The sequence below is a fragment of the Hetaerina americana genome, unplaced genomic scaffold (assembly GCF_022747635.1).
Source record: "Hetaerina americana unplaced genomic scaffold, ioHetAmer1.1.p SCAF_8, whole genome shotgun sequence".
NCBI classification, from domain to species: Eukaryota; Metazoa; Arthropoda; class Insecta; order Odonata; family Calopterygidae; genus Hetaerina; species Hetaerina americana.
Genome location: NW_027287427.1, coordinates 45,313,494 through 45,336,078, shown reverse-complemented (window position 1 = coordinate 45,336,078; position 22,585 = coordinate 45,313,494). Strand labels below are relative to the sequence as shown.

At 36.7% G+C, this 22,585-nt stretch overlaps 2 protein-coding genes across 3 annotated transcripts; one reads left to right on the top strand and one right to left on the bottom strand.

The window, feature by feature from the left end:
- Positions 1 to 2,302: 2,302 nt before the first annotated feature.
- Positions 2,303 to 7,182, top strand: LOC139697593 (tetratricopeptide repeat protein 5-like). Its single transcript, XM_071596368.1, has 9 exons — positions 2,303 to 2,681; positions 2,758 to 2,893; positions 2,978 to 3,195; positions 3,766 to 4,008; positions 4,905 to 4,958; positions 5,038 to 5,223; positions 5,326 to 5,501; positions 6,190 to 6,334; positions 6,450 to 7,182. Exons 1-9 carry the CDS (start codon positions 2,610 to 2,612, stop codon positions 6,558 to 6,560), a joined length of 1,341 nt encoding a protein of 446 aa, XP_071452469.1. The 5' UTR covers positions 2,303 to 2,609; the 3' UTR covers positions 6,561 to 7,182.
- A 3,859-nt stretch (positions 7,183 to 11,041) lies between these two features.
- On the bottom strand, positions 11,042 to 14,567 carry mRpL22 (mitochondrial ribosomal protein L22). Of its 2 annotated transcripts, XM_071596420.1 has the most exons (4): positions 14,406 to 14,567; positions 14,057 to 14,304; positions 13,767 to 13,980; positions 11,042 to 11,419 (listed from the first exon to the last, which is right to left on the bottom strand). In XM_071596420.1, the coding sequence occupies exons 2-4, from the start codon at positions 14,270 to 14,272 to the stop codon at positions 11,184 to 11,186; spliced, it is 666 nt and encodes a 221-aa protein (XP_071452521.1). In that variant the 5' UTR covers positions 14,273 to 14,304; positions 14,406 to 14,567; the 3' UTR covers positions 11,042 to 11,183. The 2 variants fall into 2 exon arrangements, with proteins under 2 accessions (XP_071452521.1, XP_071452520.1); XM_071596419.1 differs by having other exon boundaries at positions 14,057 to 14,567.
- Between the last annotated feature and the right edge of the window lie 8,018 nt (positions 14,568 to 22,585).

The following is a 22,585-nucleotide window of genomic DNA, read 5'->3' as shown; positions in this document are numbered from 1 at the left end:
CATCGAAGTCCACGGTCAGCATACGATATCATCGACGGAAGACTTCTCCAAAATATATGCACATTGGGCTCTAAACGTGAACATTTTACGGGCTCGACCGCATATTTATTAGTACATACCCCACCCAAACTAACGTGCACCAGTATTCAATCCGGTTTTACTATCGATATTTTCATAACAAACCATTGGAGAATAATAATAATATGTCCATAACAACTTTGTAACGACTTGAATCACCTGGAATCGCGGGCGTTCAAGAATTTGGCCGAATCATAATCACCCGACCAAATAATAGCATGAGCATGGTATCAGAAATGAAATACCAATTACACCACAAACAGAATATTCCGCATCGAACATTTAGCCCCACATTCACTGGATGGAAAGTAAATTAGCCAAAACCTATACCCGAAGATAGGGGAGAAAATCTTCTTTCGTAAAATCAAGTCAGTTTCTTGATATGATCACGAGACCTCTACATATACAATCGAACGTTTTTATGAGTGCGAAAGTGAATATTTTTATCCACTTAACATTCCAACAAAATACTTCAGTCATGAACTAACAGATCAAATGCGGCGGCTCCACACCTGTTATCTTTGCTCTCCTGACACCCTAAGCGCAAGGTGCAAAAACGGCTGAACCCACTTACAACGAGAACCACCCGTTGGCATTTGGCAATATTATTTTTCCAGTCTCATTCGAATAATTGGAACAACAAAATAATGCCTCGGATTCAATTATTCCCAAAAATATTGGCAAGGAAAATGCACCACCATCCGTGTGGCCATACGACCAAGTGGCGAGCATATAGTCCAAATGCTTCATAGGGGCGCCAACAAGACTGCATCCTACCTGTCAGGGTGACCCCTAACTCGAACAAAAACCCTTGAATGAAAAACAATCCACCCACCGGATTTTGATGATAGCTTCTTTATAGAGATAAGAGATAATGATAAGACTTGCCCTTACAAGAGTGCAATTTCCCGTACCAAATAATATTTTAGATAAAAAATCGAAAGAAAGAAAACGGATAAACGTGTTTGGTTGGTGATTAACATAGAGCTAAAAAAATATTGAGTAATTACTGGGAGGTGTGACAGCGTTATGTATCTTTCAATTATTTTAATCGTTGAAACGCCAATCCACAAAAATCAGGGAAATCACCAAATTTTTATCTTGAAGTCGTGAACAGTCGTGAACTTCTTGACCAAATGAACGCGAAATGCACGTTGATTTCATGATTCCGTAACAAAAAAGTAGAAAATAATACCATACAACACCGAAGACATATTATATCCAGCGCTTACCATTCTTTCAGGAGGATAAAAGACACGCAAAAATTCAAGGGTAAAATCACTAATTAAGGCCAGTTTAATGTGACATTTAAAGTTTACGTAAAAAGAAAACAAATGAATCTTTATCAATAAGTGAAAACCTAATCATCACATAAATTGTAATATAATTCGAAAAATAAACAAAACACTATAAGCCCTATATTATATACATGCTTTCGAAAGTAAATTAGTCATATTCAGTAAATAATGAGATGTCATTAACAGAGGAATCGCATACGCTTAGGCCAGACGGAACTACACATACCTCACAAATCAAAAATTGGCAGAAAAACTAAAGGACAATTCCAATAAAATGCAACCGAACGCTAAGAAGAGTCAATAAAATAATTCCTGGAAAAAACGTCCTGATCATAATCCTACACATTTTCTCTGAAGCGCAATAAAATAACACCTAAGAAGAATCAAAACAATACAACAAGGGTGCGGCTGAAAAGTTAACCTTACCTTATCCGATGGTATATTTCTGGAACTCATTCTTGATGATTAGAATGCGTTTCCTCCAAGAGTGCGAATGCAGTTAATAATTATCCAGGAATAGAATTCCTTCTGTAGCACCAAGCAGCTGGTGACAGCAGACAGTATATGAGCAACATTCAATAACACTAGCTCTTTCTTGTTGTTACGCCATTATTCCTCGATTTTTAAGCCTAAATTCCCTTAGTTAACACTTAGAAAACAAGCCATAACGTTCTAAATACACTTAACGGGCACAGAGCACTGTACGTACAATGAAGTCACTTCCAGCCCCACAGCGGTCAGCCACCACTATCATCCAAACAGTGAAAATGGCGACTTCTTGTACTGCACCTCGAGAAGGATCATGGGAAATTGACTAAATATGTAGCCCTCTGCCACCTACTCGAGAGAAGTGAAACTTCTCAGATGAACTACGAAAGGGTCCTCTTGTCGTAGCTGTTGTAGCCAATCACATTTGTTTGGGAATGTGTGTGAGACATTGTGACAAGTGAATGCTGAAGTTGGGAAATTATCTTATTTTAGTGGCACATTAGAAAAAAAAGATATTATATTAGTTTTCGTGGTTTTTTGTGTGAATAAAAGAAGAACAACTCATGCACAGTGATAGGAAAAAACAACTCGTTCTCCTGTCTGAATTTTTTATTGATATTGAAATTTCCTAGCGAAAGAATTTTGTGTGTGGGATGTGCGATGAGAAAACCTCCTACGCTCTTTATCAGTAGCATTAAGTGATAATTCAGCTTCTAATCTCGCTATATTAATTCCGCTGTCCTAATGTCATTACATCTGTCAGAAGACCCGCCTAACAAGGATAATGCCGAAAACGATGTGATAAAATTACTTACAGTAAGATATTTTCTATGTTGTTGTATATCCTTTCTCCCTCTATTCTTTTTCTATTGTATGAGTGTGATGATTTCAGGAAAAAGTGAATCAGCTCTACCTTTATAGAGACAATTATTTTGAAAAAAATACTACGGAAGATGATGCGTGCAACAAAAATAAAAATGTAGAAGAAGAACTCAGGAAGACTCTAAGTAATTTCGAGCAATTTAAAGGTAAGGATATGAGGATATTTTTAAATACCTCTTTAGGTGAAGAGAGTGTATATTCATATACTTGTATGACAATTTACTGGTTAGACTTAGGACAGAAGAACAACAGAGCCATATTCTTTTACCTGAAGGGGAAAGCCCTCAATGTAAAACATAATCATGATTCGAGGGCCGAAGAGGCTTTGTCAAAAGCTGTAAAATTAGATCCGAAACTTGTAGACGCCTGGAATGAATTAGGAGAGTGTTATTGGAAGAAAGATGATATCATTGGAGCGAAGACATGTTTCGTCGGTGCCTTGAGTCATGTAAGTACACTCATTTGTTATCAGCGACATTTCACTTAATTTAATAGTTAAGACTAGGGATTCAAGACATTAAATTTTAATAATATCTAAATTAGAGATGTACCGAGATATTTTCCCCTAGTGTATACTTTGCCTGATTCTTGTATTAAACTTGTGTGAAAAATGAAAGATTTCATCCACAACTTATAAGAAAATCAGACGTACGAATATATTCACAGTAGCCTACCTCATGGAATTGAAATGCGAGCGAAAGGATGGAAGTATTTTGGATTCTTTAGAAGGAGAGTAAGTTGAGAGATAGGAAGATAAATTTACTTGGACAGACTCGCGTTCTCCAACAAATTGCACTTCTGATTGTCCCTCACAATGAGTAATATGCCATTGTGAAGGTTCTAATTGCTGTTGATGCGGTTTTTAATCTTTCAAATCTCAGTCAAATTAAATGATTGGTGTTTCTCGCGTTGAAAGTCAAAATTGTACGAAAGTAGTAATTAAGAATCTCAAATTTAGGATTCAGTGATTTAACTAACATTGTTTTGATAAAATTGTATATGAACCTTCTAATTTCAGCAAAAAAATAAAGTCTCTCTTAGGAATCTTTCAATGGTACTTAGGCAACTCCCGACAAAAACATTATCTGATAAAATTAGCAACATAGAAGAAAGTTTGCTGAAGGCCAAGGAAGCAGTGCAGCTAGATCCCAATGATGGAATATCTTGGACCATTCTGGGAAATACTCATTTATCATCATTCTTCACCATATCGTACAGCCCAAAAACATTAAAGCTCTCTCTCTCAGCATATAGTCAAGCGGTGAGTATTTTTATTTGCTTATTTACATAATATAACTGTGGTGGTGGTTTAATTAGTCATATTTTGGACTGAAGGTGTCAAACATGTAATCGTTTTCTATGACCTGACTCGTTATTATCCCTGCACCCCAGTGTATGAACCACTGTACAGTGTATTGGATGAACCACTGCTAAATGCTCATTTCCGAGGAGTAATTGCTGTAAGGGATTGTGCCAATCCTTTCAAAACATAACAGAGAGTGAAGAGATGGGAGAAAGTATACCATTGTAAGCATGGTATTTCATGTATTCTAATTATGTACTTGAAATTTATAATTTTATTTCCCTCTCAAATTTCTTTCCTTCCTCAAGTTTCCTCCATAACCTTCTCTATTCCCCACTCTTAAACTGCTTCATTTGTTATTTCCATCTATATCTAAAGAAAATTTTAAATTGATTAAACTGGCTTTGAGAGTCGTAAATGGGATGTTCTATCTACCCCACTAGATCTGCGTTTCCCAAAGATTGGGAGGAAAATGAGACATTTGAGTAAATAAAAGTTTTAAAAATTGTGTGAATGTGATTGCTTAATCTCTTTTTATGCATTTTAAGCACAAAGGCGGAGGGAAAAGAAAATAAGGTTTACTTACATCCATTACCATGAGACAGAGGGGCAGTCATGAATACCCTCGAGGAAAGGGTCAGATTGCACCTGGTGCTTACATATTGGAGCCATGCTAGATATTTTAATTAAAATGCTTATGCTGTAAAAACATTTCAGACCACTGTATAGTTACTTATATGTTGACTATGATTTGAAGTTCAATTTCGTTTATGCTGTTCCCCATTTGGTATTGCTCCTGAATATCCTGTAAAATTTTACTAATACGTTCTTCAATATTTCGTAATCTTTTACAGGAAAAGGATCCCTATGCACGAACAAAACCAGATTTGTATTACAACAAAGCGATGGTAAGCTGTTTTTCTTCTGTATTAGGTTAGCTTTAAATTTTCTGGATTCAGTTTTGCCTCATTGAATTTACTTTTGTAGGCTCTCAAGTACGAAGAAGACTACCAACAAGCTTTGGAGTGCTTTATGAGGGCAATTTCATTGGACCCAACATGGGACACTGCTCGCCATAAAGAAGAAGAATTGTGTGTTTATCTTGCTAATGTCCAGGAATTAATTGCCAGCAAAGGGAAATTAAAAGGAAAAAAACTACAAAGTTTAATTCAGGTAAATGCCTAGTTGGTGGTAATAGCTGGTTCCTTATACGACTGCAAAAGATGTGACGGACTTAGTGATATGCATCCTTGTTATGCTTTTCCAAATATTTAGGCCATTGATGAAAAACAATTGGGACCATATCAGTGTGGAACATTTTTATCTTCCGGTAATGAGACTGTAAAAATTGAACATGTCCAGTTGTCTCAACTTAACCCTGGAGTCAATCCTGAAAAAGTAATTTTGGGGAAGGTGGTGTGCAGTGTAGTGTCAGAGGATGGAGTTCCTTTGTAAGTAACACTGCTTTCATTGTTTGTCTTTTCTATTTCACGATTGGGAAGCATTGAACAAATTAATTATTTGCATTTAATGTATTTTCCATGATTAGCATTTTGTGAAGTGTTTTGGCCTTTGACCCTACACTCTTACTTCAGCAGACTCAAAATATGGATATCTCTTATGCAATCTCAATGCGTTTTGACTCGATGTAGATGGTGCTTTATTCTGAAAAAAATAACAAGTCTGCCATATGATTGTAGGAAAGCAGTAATTACAGGCAGTATCAACCCCTCAACGCCTTGAGAAAAATTATTTCTACAGAGTACTTGATACGGCCAACAGCCTCCCAAAAGTATATCTCTTATCTTCAGCCACTCAAGCTCTTAATTGTGTTGCTATATTAATGATCTTATAACCTTAGGAGAAGAGTGTAATAGATACAAATCTATGCATCATGTTCATGACTAATTTGTTGCACAGTGTACCAGTTTTTCACCTCTCATAAGCATCTGTTTTGGGACAAGTCATTGAGTCATTTTTGTATTTACCCAAAAATATTTACCATTTAGCTAGTGACAGTGAGAAAATTTTATAAATTTTGAAATAAAAATAAATCAATGATGTGTTTGTGCTCAACTGTTGTTCTATTACTGTGCTAGAAGGCTCACTGATTTTTAATACTCATTTTTGTTTCTTCAGCACCTTCTGCCTGGTGGATAAGATGGAATCGTGTATTGCGGTTACAGTTTACAACTTTGGCAAAGGCTACGGTGTCCTTATTGGTGATTCTGTAGCCATTCCTGAGCCATTTTTAACAAGAGTTCACGTGAAACACAAAGGCAGAGTAAGAACTTCATTTTGTTTGCCTGATTCTTTGCATATTTGCTGATGATCGACAGCATGAAATCTAATGTGAAAGTTCTTTTTGGCTCAGATTAACAACAATTTTTCTTTTTCAGGAATATCAATTTGATTCTCTACGTGTGGAAAGGCCTGTTTACATGGTTGTCAATGGAAAAAATGTAAGCCGAGACAAAGAAGCAACAGTACAACATTCATATGTCAAGTAAAATTGACTTCATGTGTGTTCCTCCCTCAACATTAATTTCCGATCGTTATCAGCGAAAGGGGCCTTGTGTAAAAATCCACAAGCCAATTCTTCCCTTTAAGGTTATCCGTGAGACTCATGTGAAACTATTAACTAGTATTTTGATTGGATTTTTGCACGTAATTTGTCCTGATTATTAACCACAAAAAAATTGCTTACGCACATAATTTACAGTCTTCCTTATCCCAACCATGTACATTATTTTTTATTAATTTATATAATTTTTTATAATTCCTTGCAACATTTATAAGTTAGTTTCTTGCGTCATCAAATGCTAAAAGAAAGACATTTTAGTTGTTACACAACTGCATTGTATGCTTTAAGAGATAAATTTAAAAGACAATGCATATTGCTTACAATCTTTATGTTTACATTTAATTTGTGATAACTGGACATCTTCATACATGAACGAGGGAGTTAGCCTTGCATTTAAAAAGAGTACTTACACCTGCCTACATTGTTAAAATCATCACATGCATATGTTATTGAGCATAAAAAATGTTGATAGCATATCCTTTTTTCAATAGTAATTCATTAAAAAAAACCCTTAAGACTGATGTATTGAAGTGGCCAAGATTGCCTAGCATGACCTTAATAAAAAATGTTTTGTATAACATTTGAGACTTTTATTTTTGGAAATTCATAATCATTAAAGGAGAGTATCAGTCCTCACTAAATGCTGAGTCACATACGACAATTCCTCTTAAAAAAATAATTATCTCATCTAAACCCTATAATACTAGTGTTAGTAAGAGTCATAAACTCATTTTTGGAAAAGGACATGCTTTTGGGCCCCGAAAAGTATCGCCATAGGGAAAATACATTGTGAATGAATTATTAGTTTTGGACATGAAGTTGAGATTACAGGACGAAACCCCTATACAATTTCCTAACTTACCTTTTCTTGAATGATTTAGTAGTAAAATTACTATTCGGTAGTTTTAATTAGACCAATCATTTATATTTCATCAGATCAGTGTTGGTTACTATCCCAAAAAAGGGAAAAGAATCCAAATTTGAAGACCACAGAATTATAAGTTTGATTTCGCATGCAGCTAAAGAGTTTCTCAGGATTATTAACTAGAGGATAGAGAGCAGGGCAATGATTACTTAGGGTATGATCAGTTAGGGTTCAAGAAGGAGGGACACGTATGATATAGCAGTAATGCGGTCACTAATTGAGAGGAACATTGAATGCAATTCGGATGTACTTCGAAATCGCATTTTATAGAGTGAATTGGTAGAAGTATTGAATTTCCCAGAAAATTTTTTTAGATCTAAGGGAAGGGAGACTTATCTGCCAACTGCATGTGTCTCAGACAGCTCAGGTAAGTGTCATGAGGGGGGTCAGACCGGGCAGAGTTAAGGAGAGTGATATGATGGGCATCCATCATCACTGGTGCTTTTCAAGGCATATGTGGAATAAATGGTTACCAAGGCATGGGAAGAACTGAAGATAAGAATGTATGTTGGTTGGGAATTCATAAAAATCAGGTTTACGGATGATGAAGCTTTAGACGGTAAGCCAAGGGGTTGCAAGAATTGCTGACCCTATCAGAAAGATCACTTTGTTTACACTATAATTTGTTTATACCTTTACTTTGTTTAAGCTCGTGTTTGTGTAAACAAAGTAAAGGGGGGATCGAGATGGTGCGGGGGCTAACGTACTGGCTTCCCACCCTGAGGGTGCGGGTTCAAATCCCGGCGGTGTTGAATATTTTTCAGAGGTATCTCGATCCCTACTTGAGGTGCTTTGTGGAGGGCACTTTGAGTGAGTACGGCGTCCGTCGGATGGGACGTTAAGCTGCGGACCCCTTGGCGCCTTTCGTAAAGAGTAGGCTAATGCCGACGCCGGGTTTCTCTCCACCCTTCATCCTTTCCTATCCATCCCCTATGGCGCAAATGACCTTAGCTGTCGGTCGCCTCCCCTCAAAACTACTACTACTACAAAGTAAAGGTTATGCAGTTTTTAAGAAAAAAGGCTAAGTTAAATAAATATTAAAAAAGGAGTTCATAAACTAGAGCAGGTGGTACAGTTCATCCATCGCAGAAGTTTTCTGAACCAGAATGGTCCAAGTATTAGAGACATAAGACCTCTTTTCCCCAACCAACCACTTTCTCATTTGTTCTTCGTTCAGTGCATTTCGCCTCTTCCATCCTTCTCCAAAACCACTTTTCGAAAGCCTCCAATCTATGCCTATCATCCTGCTTCAATGACCAGGTTTCCACACTACTAAACCACATTCCATATCAAGGTTTTAGCGAGCCTTTTCTTAACATCCTTAAAAGTCCCAGTCACCTATTCCCTCATCCTTGTAATAGCATCTTATGCAAGTCTTCAACTTATTTCCCTGCTACTTTGACCATTTTGGTCCAAAACACTTCCAATATATGTAAATTGTTCCACCTACTCTTGTTTTCACCCTACTATTTAAATGTTTACCTTAGCCTCTCTCTTTCTAGATAACCGCATAACCTCTGTTTTTCTTACCCTTATTCTCATCCCATGTCTATCACACTGACTTACCAATGCACTCAGCAATGATTGTAACCCCTTGACTGACTGACAAACTAAAGCATGGTCATCAGCAAACCTAAAAGATTTTTATGAATTGTCTACACTTTCATTCCCATCTCCAGTTCTTCCCATGCCTCTTTAACCACCTCCTGCATGTATGCATTGAACAACACAGATAATAATTGACACCCATGTGTTATTCCTCTCGCTAACCCTTTTTGATACAGGGAATATACAAGCTTGTATATTCCCATTTTATCCCTCTTGTACCCAGCTCCTTTCTCTTACAGTGATCTCTTAACCACCTGATGATATGCCTTCATTTATGGGTTTCAATATCCCTTTGTTGATACATTCCCTTTTCATCCCTATAGTACTCGCCTTTCTCTCACTCATGATTTCTTAACCCCCTGATGGTACTCCTTCTTTTTGGATCCTATAAGTGCTTTTATGTTCTTTTCCCTAAATTTCCTTCCCTGCTTCATCTTTCTGTATTGAACGTTACAATTCATGATTTCTAACTTGTGATCCGAGCCCACATCTGCTCCTGCAAACTGTGTGAATTGATCATGCTGTTCCTAAATGTGTGTCTAACCATAATATAGTCTGACTGACGTCCTTCTGAAACCATGGACTTTACCTATGAATAACTGCAACTGCTGTGGAGTATAAACCGAGTGTTGGTGATGATTACCCATCTCCTGCAGATCTCTATTGCTCTATGAGAAATATACTGGTTGTGAATAAGTTGTCCACAACTACAATGCACTCCCATTTTCAGTAATACTAGACATGTATTCTACCGAATGCCTCAAAATTTACATATCAAACTAATAATTCTTGATTGTGTTCTAAGTTTCTTTCTATTAGTGATCCCATTACTACTATGGCATCTTAGTAATAATGAAAACTAAATAATCATTTCTCCTCCCATGGATTATCCCAAGTACCACCATAGCTGCATGTGAAATCAAAACTTGTTTCATTGTCCTCACATGTCTGCTTTCCCTTTTTTGGGATGGGAACTTACAATGATTTCTCAAAATCTCAGTCCAAGTTCGTCCCTCATGCATGCCTTGAATCAACCCATGAAACTCTTTCTTTTGTTTTTCTAGAAATATCCTTAAGCGGTTGATGTTAGCATATTCCATTGAATAAAGTAACCAAGTCCTTGTGTGATTAAAAAAAATCTTGGTGGTAAAACTAGCTACTCAATTAACTAAAATTAACAATCTGCCAGTTTACACATCTGGTTTAAGGTAGAAATACTGGAACAACTGACCTTAACATAGTTTTCTGCTCTTACTATTAGCAAATAAATTATTTTACATTACTTACCTAGCCAGTTCTTTCTTACCTTAAACGATGTTGGAATACAAATTATAGAAATTGTTCACCCAAAAAATGCGAACAGATTAGCTGAGACTGCCATTAAGCACAAGATAGATTAAGTGAGAAAGATTTTAGCATGGGAATCTTAAAGGTAAGGAGAGAATTTCTCCAGGTTTCCAAGCTTATGTGGCCAAGTATAAAAGACTTTTTTTTCATGGAAAAGAATAGGCATTGTGGATGAAATTAAGGGAAATCAAAAGCATGCAGAGCTAATGAATGAGTTGATATAATATGTACTATTGGGTTTAGGGTTATTTTGTGCCCTGTATACTATGGCTTAGGAGTCCAGTACTAAGAAGTTCCAAGATCCATTGAAAACCTAGCCTGACCCAGTATTCCGTTAGTAATAACATGCTAATGGACATCATATCATGAACTCACTAACATTAGAAAACATTGATCACTTCAAGAACATATCATATAATCTTAGTAAAATAATAAATAAAGTACAATAAAGAACACACTGAATTACTAAATTGATAATGGTCACTGAGAGGAGGAATGTCACCATTGGCAGCAAAAATAAATCAGAATGAAATGTTTTCACAATATATTTACATCTTTCTAGGTAGGAATTCACCATCAACTAAGCATTCACCACAAAATGATGACAATTATTATAAAAATGCATTCCCATGAGAATTGTCCAATCATGTTTCTCTGCATATCTACATCTCACAATGAGCTGATAATTTTTCTTGATCTCATCTTTTTGAGCCAATTATCCAACATGTCTTGCTGAGTAAGAACAGGCTGGCTGTGTGCATAGTAGTGCTTTTGGGAAGGTGGAGGTCTACCTTCTTCCAGCCTCACAAAATAATGACAGAAGTTATATCTTATCTCTCCAGCTCTCTTTCTGGCGTGCCTTCTCAAGCCTTTCACAAGTCTCCCCTTGCCAACAAAAGACTCAGCTAGATGTTGAATGAAAAACAAAAATATTATATAGTAACATGTATTTTAAATGTCACACAAAACATTCCCATAACAATTCATACTGCCAAATCACAAATAATAGGAAACTTTGGGTCTAAGATTTCTTTAATAAGGCAATTTAACGGCAACAGGACTAGTTAATAGTGAAACTAATTTTAAACTACTTAAAAAGTATTTTTAGCCTTTTAGTAAGGATAAACCATAACTAAGCCAAATTATATTATAGACCACCTTTGTGGAGAATTATGCAGAGGTGCATGTATCATGTCATAAAAATATGGTTACCACATCTACCACTCTCTTTGAATGATTGTGTTAGTGTGACACTATCATCACATTAAATTTGCTTTTGTTTCGGTACCATTAGTACATATTTAAAAAAAAGCCAAAGCAGCAACTACCAAAGGTTGAAATTCGGCCAAATTCTAATTTGTTCATCTAATCTCAAAAAAGATACTGAATATTCTTTGGTTATCATACCCACTAACACAATCAGGGAAAAATAGACATCGTTTGAAAAATGGTCAAACTGTGTCAAGGGGACTTGTAAACATTCATTTCCAATAAAATCATTTAGACGAATTTTTATGTGAAAGCAATGATTTTCCCAATACTAAGCATGGAGAAAGCAATAATCTGGCATGGATCCATTAAAATTTCATCATCTTACCACCTATGTGCGAAAAAAATGTAGGTGAGGTACACCAACCACTCCTATATTATCTCAGTGCAGTATTTGAGAATTTAGAAACTGGCCATATTACCATCTTGTTTCATTTCACAACGCAACAATTTTTGTTTGTATTCTCAACTTTGGTTTTCACTGACTTTCCTAAATTTTCTTAAGAACTCTTAAATGAAGGTTAAAAGTAAATCTGGAAACAATACAAAGCCTATTAATAGCTATTAGAGAGCACTAAAATAATTTATAAACTTCACGAAATAGCTGCCTAAAATTTGTCCTGTTTTGGAGAAATAAGTTTCAAAAAGTCTCAAAAATAATATCAGTTATTTTTCTTCCAAACAAAAACGTAACATAGATCATGCAACTTTCTCAATCACCATCTTCAAATTCTCCTTACCACCAGAATAAAATTTTTTTCACTTCTAATCAAGTGAGAGAACTTATAAAGCAGACTTGCTGCTTACTGCATTTCACGGCATGCAAGGCATATCCTCATTTTGGTCGGTCACACACAAGGAAAAGTGTCAACAGTCCATACCAAAGTCCTTGGCAAATCCTGATGCTCTGTACACAATAATCTAGGCCTTCAGATGCTACGACATCACAACCTTGCCTAAGAAAAGTTGCATTCCTGAATAAGAGTTGTGGAAGTTTTTATTATTGATGTAAAAGGTAATTGAATGATTAAAAGGGGCAATTTCAAGTGTGATGCAAAAACCTAGTTTGACACTATAACATAACCTTAGTATACGGATATGGAAGTGAAATGAAAATTCTAAAAATGGGTATTTTTTTAATAAATCAGTTATACCTATGACATGGAAATTTAATTTATTTAAATGGTACAAGAATTTTGGGGTAAATTGGAAAATATATATTGTACATGTTAATTTTGGTCAGCCAACCAAAATAATCAACCCAAGGTTGAATTGATTGGTGAGATTATACAACGCCCATTGATGAGTAAAATTCATACATCACAGCAGGAAGCCCAATACATTTATCTTCACCACTTGAACTCACTCAGGTGGATCTGGTACCCAAGGTTCATAACTTGAGCAAAGCTATGAGGGCCAAGACCAAATTTATCTGGAATAAAACCCAAGCTCTCCAGGGAGAAACCCAGTGCTCTGCTCAAAGGACAACCATCCCCTTTAAGTGTAGTCATGAAAAGGACAGCAAAGGGTGGGGCAAGGGAAAAGTGAAGGTCAAATTGCAATTATAACCAGAAAATAGTATTGCCACTTACTGCTAGTGATTATTTGACCCAGATGCTGCAAAACGTGAAGTAATGATGAACAAATATTGGATGTTACCATAGCTAGGATATTAAACGGAGATAGTTATCATGATCTATTTCCTCAAGCGAACAATTCCCCAAGGTATCATTCTAATATCCTCGGCAATTATCAGGACTAGACCAAAACCATCATTAAATTACTGCTTCATGATGGTGATTAGCCTTGCAATTTTCTCATTTTATCCTCGCACAGACCCATGATGGAGGTTTCCATAATTGGGCGATAGAACTTAAAGAGATTTTAACATTACACAAAGTAAATGAACCATGGCCAACGAACGAGGGCCTGAACGCTCAAGATGAGCATGGCTAGTCAACTATGTGAACCAATTGAACTTACCAACCCACAAGTTGCTCTTGAACTCAACATTATGTTTTTCGACAGCTAACTGCTGAGCTTCTAGAATGGCTTCTTTTACAGCAGTAGCACCTTTCTTTATTAGAAAGCTAAGCTGCTTCACTGCTTCGTCCACTGACATGCCTCGAACTAAGCATGCCACATACCACATCTTCTTCTGACTGTAGCGTATGTCGGATTTTACGTGGCAAACAAACTGAAAATGAAATTCCACTATTGTCACTGCTCTAGTCACTAAAACATACGTATCACATCTGAGATTGGTTACTTACAGCAGGTCTCCTTTCCTCTTCAGCACTTTGCGGAGGCCATACCTGTTTATTGTAATTCAACCAATTTTTACCCTTCTCTTGTTTACAATTTGGAGAACTCGAATGAAAGTCCCTTCGGTTATCTTTGTAAGCAAGGATATTCTTGGATAAAGCTGTGGGTTTCCAGAGTTCTCTCGTAATGTTACATGACCGCAAAAATAATTTTACACACTGCATTTTGTTTTCCTACGTTAGTAAAACCTGTATGCCTTTAAAATAATTAAAATGATCGAATAACTTCAATTCCTCCCACCTTTTCGCCAAATTAATGACTACTCCTCCATCAGCCAAACCAACACTACTCACTGACCGCTTTCGCAACTTCTTAATTGATAGAATGAGATTTGATGGGCATTCAGTTTGCTACACTGTACCCAGGGCAATTCTAATTCACATCACTGCACTATACTAGTTAACTAGTAATATTCGGGTTCCCTGCTTGAACAACAAGAGGCAAAAGTATAAGGCAGAAGTGCGGTGTGAAAGAAGGCTTTTGTGCGCAATGTGCACATTAATCCGTGAAGCGGACGATTCAAAGCAAGCAGAAGAATTCTTGTGGTATTAGTTGAACAATTAGATTATTCGAGTCTTGTTAGTGAATGGATTCCTTATTATAAATATATAAGCATTAACCATTGAACGGTAAGTTAAAATAAGAACAAAAGTAGGTCGAGCTGAAAGCAATTTAGATCGAAGAACTTTTTTCTGTCTTTTCACAAAAATCCGTTTTCAAAACTTCTTTTCAAAAGGTTTAACTAGCTTTGACTATGTTCCAGGTTGGATCTGATGAATTTAAATTCGCTTTGTGATCATTCCCATTCCCTGACGATTTTTACTGGTTCTGGGATCATTCTTGAAGTCTGGCACTTCGAGGCAAATTTGTTCATTAAAGCACGAACAGAATTAAATGAACGGAAGGAAAGAAAGGGAAGCATGTCAGAAGTAGTAGTTGTTATTAAGGGGTAAACCAATAACTGAAGTCATTTGAACCATTAGGTCAGTGGTTTGGCAAGGGCAGGGTATTGAGGGAATACAGTAAAGGTGGAGAGAAACCTGACACCAACATAAGTCCACTTTAAAACAATAGGCTTCCAGGGATCTACTATTTAACATCCTAGAGTAGGGATGGAGATACTACTGAAAAAATCTACCAGCTCCTGAAAATGAATCCTGGTTCCCAATTTCCTTCTTCAAGAATCCCAAAACGTTTCTTATGACCCAAACTTCTTGCCATGCTTTCTATTGTGCTGTAAATTATCTTAAATAAACAGCATAAAGCATACTCTTAGATGTGTGCTTGTTAAATTAATCATAAAATCATGCACCCTAAAAATGAAACAAACAATTGGACATGATATATTGAACTCATATGCATGCATTACACTTTAGGTGACAAATGTCATCCCACTCCTGTCACACTGATTCTGTAATGTGCTCCACGGTCATTACAGTTTGTCATCTGAATAAACTAAAGCTGTTCATCCATAAATCTCAGTAATTTGATAAATTTCCCACCTAGCTCATACTTTCATTTCTAATGGCTGCCTTCCCATTACATATTACCATTGCCTCAATATACAAGGTTTGTTCAAAAAAAGATGACACTGTTTGAATAAATACTTGATTTTATTAATTACCCTTTAATCATGCTTAGTGGCTAGAAAATACATCCCTTGGCTGCCAATACAACACTCCCAATGTTTTTGCAACTTTTGCCCAGAATGCCTGTAATAATGCCACCTGGGACGTTTATTTTGGGATGGGTGATAATTTGTACCACATACTTTAAGTCTGAGATACATATATGCTGGATGCTTTCAATAATTTCAAATTGGCATTCTTTCAAGGTGGATTTAAATTCAAGAAATAGTAAAAAGTCTGCTGGCGCAAAAACCAGAGAGTAGAGTGGCTGGGGGATCACCAATGTGCTGTTTTTGGTTAAAAACTTGGCAACAATCAATGCTGTGTGCTCTGGTACTTTGTTGTGATGAAAGCACCTAGACTTGCTTTTCCACATTTGTGTTATCCTCCACAACAAAGTATGTCTTAACCTTCTCATAATTTCTATATAGTGTTGCCTATTCACTGTGTGTCCTTTGGGGACATATTCATAATGACTAATCACTTCCTAATCGAAGAAAATGATCACATCACCTTCACAGTCATATGTGAAATCTGAGCTTTTTTGGATCATGGGGAAGATAGTCCTGTTCATCTCCCCTTCCTCCAACACTGTGTCTGACTTATAGATTCATTGCCAAATGCCTCTTGAATCATTGGATAAGTTTCAGTGGCACTTTTCCTGAGTTTAAAACAAAATTCAATGCACATGAAGCACCTTCATTCTCAGAGACATAAAAATTTGTGCAGCAAGCTTGTGCAAGCTCAGGCAAGAATTATTGCTGGCGATCTTGCCCTATCTCTCCCGAAACAAGTTGAGATTGGGCCACGGGCAAGGCAGTGTTTTCCTTGCTCCATTCCACACAGATGCCAATATAAGGCGACACCTCACTGATTATGATGTTTCAAGCAGTTTGCCCATAGAAAGATCAGTCTCATCTTTTTTTTAACAGACCTTGTATATCCAAAGTAAAGAGGGGTAATGACCAGCATTATCTCACACTCTTCATTCCATCATCCTGATTCGTATCCAATATTTTTTCCTTTACAATCTGAATACAGTACAGGTTGCAAATGAGACCTCTGTTCATCCAATTCACTCAGTTATTCTGCAATGTTAATTTTGTTCATTCTGCAAATTAATTTTGTCCATTATACCCAGAATATCTCTAATGTCACCAGAGGTGAGCAACACTTTGGGTACCTGATCTTCTTAAGAAACCGCAAGTGGCTCAGGGAAAATGAACTGGCCCTTTTGGTAAATTTCACATGGTATTTAGAAAGGAAAGGCTTCAGAAAAATTTAGAAGAGTAGGAATCCACAAAGAACTTAGAAAAATACTGATTACTTGAATTCTTTAAATCTTCCTTTTTAAGATCTCATTACTGCTGTGGTGTCATATGCGTTCTTCATTTTTCTAAATCCAATCTGATTTTAATTAGTTTTCTGCAATATGCCTATTTCCTTTCATATTCATTTTAAGTATACTGTACCATAAATAGATATACATTTAATCATTATATATTAAACTTTATGTTATGATATTTTGAGTAAATTTCTAGGCACACATTATTGGCATGCATGTAGCTCTTGGCTAACTATATTGTTTTTTAGTTTATTCCTGATTTAAAGTTAAAATTTATAATACCTGAGGGTTTATATGTGACTTTACCAGCATTTAAACTATCCTCATCCAAAGAAGATGGTTTAATGCTGGAGTAATTGAAGAAAATGCATCAAATGAAGGAAAGAGGACCAATTCCTGGATAAATACATACATATATGACACTTTCAGAGCAGATCCATATTTTTGAAATCTCTTCAAGTTGGTGGAATTTTTATTTTTTTGTGGGTACAGATAATTTATCATTACACATTAACATGATAACTTGCTATTAAAGTCTCCACATATGTATATTTTCTTGGTTTTCATTACACTATATAATCAAAACTTCAAGCTCGGCTTTGGAAAATACTCATAGTTTGAGGCAACAGGTGAGAATAGATAGGTTAACTGCACTAGGTTATGCCCTCCAGCTAAAATGCTCAATTTAACCTTCTTCTTTCTTCAGAATAATGGGTCATTGGAGCTATTTCCTGAATATTTTCATGTTCTTAATTTCCTGTATATTTTCTGACATCAGCCTATTCTGGTTGGTTTGGATCTGTGTTTATTGTAGCCACTGCTTGAAAAATAAACTGCAGTAGAACCTTGGTTGGATCATATTCCAAGCCACCACAAGTTGACTGCCAATAATATCTAGTTTTGATTTAACATAATATCTATGGTTGAGCATTGAGTAATTTTCAGGCTGAGGGAAAATGTGAAATTAATACTATATTTATATTTTCACCAATAAAATAGATGGAAAGGAAAACAAATGATAAAGTTCTAGGCACAGTAGTGAAAGAGAGACACCGTGGTGATTGAAGAAGGCAGACCAAAGAGATACAGGTGATGCTAAGAAGTAATGGGATTTTGAAAACTTAAATGATAATGGAGGGGAAGACAGTGAACAGAGGTAGAGGGAGGAAAAGTATAGGCATTTTTGATGGAATTAGGGGAAGTGGATAGTATGCAGAGTCAAAGAATGACACAATCTAATGCGTAGGATGGGGTTTGATGATATTAAGACATTGGGACATGGAATGAGATGGCTGAAGAGATGTTTGTGTCATTAGACTTCTTGTATTCCCTCTGCTGTGATATCAGCACCATTTACTGTGGCTACTCCATGGGTAATTGATTGAGGAAATATGAAGATGAACTAGGATAATATTGAGCAAGAAAAAACATGGCGATAGATCTTGGTTTGAACAAATTGGATTCAACTCAGTCATCAGGTAACAGAAACAGAAGACAGTGCTGGCATATTGGGCAAGGTTGGGAGAGAGTATTAGGGAAGGAGCAAAAAGGAGTGGCCTATTGATTTGGTGCCTGAGTTGGTAGAAGGGGTAAAAAGAATAAATGGTGAACTTCAGGTTGGGAATACATTCAGTTTGTGGGGTGCTGTGATCATCAAAATATTGGTGAGTGATAAGAGGAAGGTCATGGAGTTGTGCTTGGTAGATGTACAGAATGGCAGGCTGATACAAAAAGGCTAATGGGAGACACTTGTTGTCCATCACAAAATGAAATATGCATATAATAAAATTGGAAAAGTCCTCCAGTGACATTTTAATCATGCATCAAGTTCTTTGCGGAACAATATTTAATTAGTGAAATCACTTATGTCATAATTGCAATTAATTTTGTTTGTCATTTTCTATTGGGAGTGAATGCTCATCATTCAACGTTTTATTTATCCTTCTGGCTTAATTATTTATCTTGTACATTATTGAGAAAAGCAGTACATTTGATTCCATCATGAAACCAATAACTTAAGTATTGGAAGTTATCAAAGAGATGACGGACGTTCCTTCTGGCAGAAGGAGTACTCCACTTGATTAGCTCTTCATATGGCCCTGCAAATATCAATCAGGATACTTCTAAAAATTTCTGCCACAACTAGGGCCCTCAGAGTGGGAGGCAGGTACATTTACCACCACACTAATCCGATCTCCTGAAGAATTTAGGTGCGACCCTACCTGGCCCATAGCTGCATAAGATCTAGATTAGGGGAATGATTTTTACACTCTGTAATTGGAGCATTGAAATGCAAATTAGCGGATGACTCCGTTAAAAGTTACTGTTACGTCATCTCCCGAAGTTTCTTTGGAATTTGTCTAAAGTATAAACAGCCTAAGTGTTTATAGTTGACTTTAACCTCGTGGACTGCGGCGCGTCGCGCACGACTACGAATGCCTGTGACATTGTATGTACAGTATTTCGTCACATCTTGTTCCTTTAAAAGCCCCCAAAATTTCAGAGTGGAAGAAACGTGGTGAAAAAGCGTCGTAATGATGCGGTGAGGTTGCGTCACGCGCGTCTTGAGGGCCTATTTTTAATGGAGTGTGTCAGAGTGTAGTCAGGAAAATGATATGGCTGTCAAAAATTGAAAGATAAAATAATCGCCAGCATTATTATAAATACGATATGAAATCGAATCAGGAGAAATTCAGGAAAGTTGGAGAGGATAAATAGAAAGACGGAAAATATTAACGTGACCAGGAGGTATTCGGGCATGATCGAGCGATTAAATTGAGAACTTTTAGGAAAAATGTTAATGCAGGAAGATAAAATAAAGAAAAGGAATTTTGAGGCAACTAGGGTAGCCTAGGTCTCGGAATTCTAGAAAGGAAGGTGAGACAGGCAAAGGTCTCCTCAGAGCCCTCGAGAGAAGTAAAATTAGCGTCTTTATTTTTTCTTTTTGCTTTAATATTTTTCACAAAAGATTTTATACGAAGGAGAGCATGGCGAAGGAATTAAATGAAATCCCTCCTCCCGCTTTCCTCAAAGTTTAAAGGAAAAAAGTGAAAAGATTAGCTTCTTTGACCTCATTCGGTGTCGTCTTGCGGTAGGGCCATGTCCTGAAGTCCTTGATAGACCATTATTAATTCCAATCCAGAAAAAATAGGAAGGACGGCTCATTAGAATATTGGTCATAACTCAGGCGGGAAGAGTAACGTTCTAAGATGGGAGAATTGACATGAGCAATGATAAAAAGGGCCATAAGGTATGTTGAATTGAGTAAAAGTTGTACTTTTTCGCCCATGATTTTCAGCATAAATGGTTGAAGACGCATTGTAAGGGCTAGGGATAAAATTGACAGTTGAGAGCTGATTAAGTCAGATTTGCGGGCGTTTTAGTTAGCCAGTCAGCCAAGGAAGTGCAACCAATGGCGAACGAATTACTGAAACAAGGTGTTCGGTGTATGAAGAGAATCGCTTAAAAGAAAACGAATTTAATGATGTCCTCAATGAAAAGTTGTGCATTAAATTTGGTGGGCAACCTAGAGCAGGTACAACAGTTCGTCCACGAGGAAGACTCGTATCCAGGAAGCTTTTGAGAAGATATGCAAAACAGAAAGTACATTAAAAAAGATTTAAATTAGGTAAATTATGCTTTTCCAAGAATAGGGGGTTGATGATAAGAACCTTGAGTTTGACGTGAAAGAAAAATCAATGAAAACTTCTATTTGGAGCGTAATGGTATCCGGCTTGGAGGCAAGAGAAAAGCTTGGACTTGAGCCGTTTTCGATGTGGGTATGGATTTAAATGGAAGTTATGAGGGGAAACAAGCGAAGGGTAAGACCTGGTAGGGTACGTTAGGGTTTAAAAACGAGCAGGAATTGTAAATGCACGGCATTTTGAGTGGCAATGGAAGGTTAAAGACAGTGATGGATGGGAATAATGTTGGGTAAGAGAGGTAGAGCGAAAAGCATGTTGGACAGAATGTAAGGAAGTGGAAAATAAATGATTTCTAAATATAGTTCGAATAACTGATTGAAGCACTTTTCACTTGATAAAATTTTTATTTTACGACCGGGTTTCGATGTATTACATCATCATTAGGTCACCTGATGATGATGTAATACATCGAAATCCGGTCGTAAAATAAAATTTTTATCAAGTGGAAAAGTGCTTCAATCAGTAGGTTATTATGTTCGACTTCCACCACATCACGCCTGAAGCTACTCAATTTGTAAATATAGTTTGTTGTAATGTAGACTATTATGGTTTTTTATTGAGTAATAAATTACTTTGTCCACCAAAAACGTACCGCTGTACTGCAGAAAATATTTAAATTTTTGAAAGTTGTTTTATTGACCAAAAACTTTGGTTTTAGATCATATTTTTATTAACTTTAATCCTTCGGTCTAGGTGGATTTTTGATGTTTTTACCCATCACTATGCACTGCCACAGTCCCGCTTAATGCGACACTACTACCTAAATCACAATCGACCATTTTTCAACTCCATTTAGTTTCTACCTCCTTCATTCATTCCGCCCAAGAAACGTAATTTTTTACTTACTTTTTGTCTCGTTTGCCATTCTTTCCTCCCTCTATCATAATCGTCAACATTCTATTTCCAATGAACATGTCCCGAGTATACTTTCCCCGGCTTATTGATATACTCCCGACAGCTTTCTTCTTCCACCTCCATGCTTAGCACTGATTGTATAGTTTGCCATTCTACTAATTTTATTTTCTCCATTCTATTATACACCCGCATCTAAAAACCCTCCAATCTGTGCCCATCCTTTGCCTCAGCGACCAAGATTCTGAGTCATTTAAAACTATGCTTCACAAAATTTTTCAGTACTTTTTTCTTATCGTCATTACAGGAGGTCCTTATCACCGAATCCCACCTCGTTGTGGAAGCTTCTTTACCTAACGCCATTCGTTTTTAAATGACCTTGCAAATTTATTCGCCTTCTTCCCAAACTCTTCCTTGATAGGTGAACTGTTTATCCTCCAATTTAAATTTTCAACTTGACCATTCTATTTTTTTTAATCATTACATTCGTTTTATTATCACTGTTTCTCTTCCTGGAGCTATCACACTGTTTCTATTATTTGCTCACCAATGTGCTCATGTGTTCCCATTGACATCGTTGACGAAAGCTGAATCATTCGAAAATCTAACAGATTTGGTGGTTTTAATTAACCTATTTTCACGCCAATCCGCAGCCCTTTCCCAACTCCTGTCTACGTAGTTCAATATCCCCAACGCTCAGCACCGACCTCCTTTTGTCTAATCATTGGCCCTCATCCTTTTAAAATTTGGAGAAGTTCATCCAATCACGAAGCTTTCGTATGAAGCTCGACTCACTCAGTGGGATGGAAGCTGTACCCTGCAGATTCTGTCGTTTGACTTCTGAGAAAACCGCACCGAGGACCTCATCTTCGTATCTATCGTTTCTTCGCGGTTGGAAGATGATACCACATCTCTTCCGTCTCTCCTTCTCCCCGCCCTTCCGATAGT

What these genes read in the sequence shown, in the direction of transcription:
- LOC139697593 (XM_071596368.1), top strand. Translation starts at nt 2,610, where the DNA reads ATGTCATTACATCTGTCAGAAGACCCGCCTAACAAGGATAATGCCGAA. An exon ending in TGTATTACAACAAAGCGATG is followed by an intron (nt 4,959 to 5,037) that starts GTAAGCTGTTTT and finishes TTACTTTTGTAG; the next exon opens with GCTCTCAAGTACGAAGAAGA. An exon ending in ACGTGAAACACAAAGGCAGA is followed by an intron (nt 6,335 to 6,449) that starts GTAAGAACTTCA and finishes TTTCTTTTTCAG; the next exon opens with GAATATCAATTTGATTCTCT.
- mRpL22 (XM_071596419.1), bottom strand. Translation starts at nt 14,272, where the DNA reads ATGCAGTGTGTAAAATTATTTTTGCGGTCATGTAACATTACGAGAGAA. An exon ending in AAGAGGAAAGGAGACCTGCT is followed by an intron (nt 13,981 to 14,056) that starts GTAAGTAACCAA and finishes TTTCATTTTCAG; the next exon opens with TTTGTTTGCCACGTAAAATC. An exon ending in CAAGAGCAACTTGTGGGTTG is followed by an intron (nt 11,420 to 13,766) that starts GTAAGTTCAATT and finishes TTCAACATCTAG; the next exon opens with CTGAGTCTTTTGTTGGCAAG.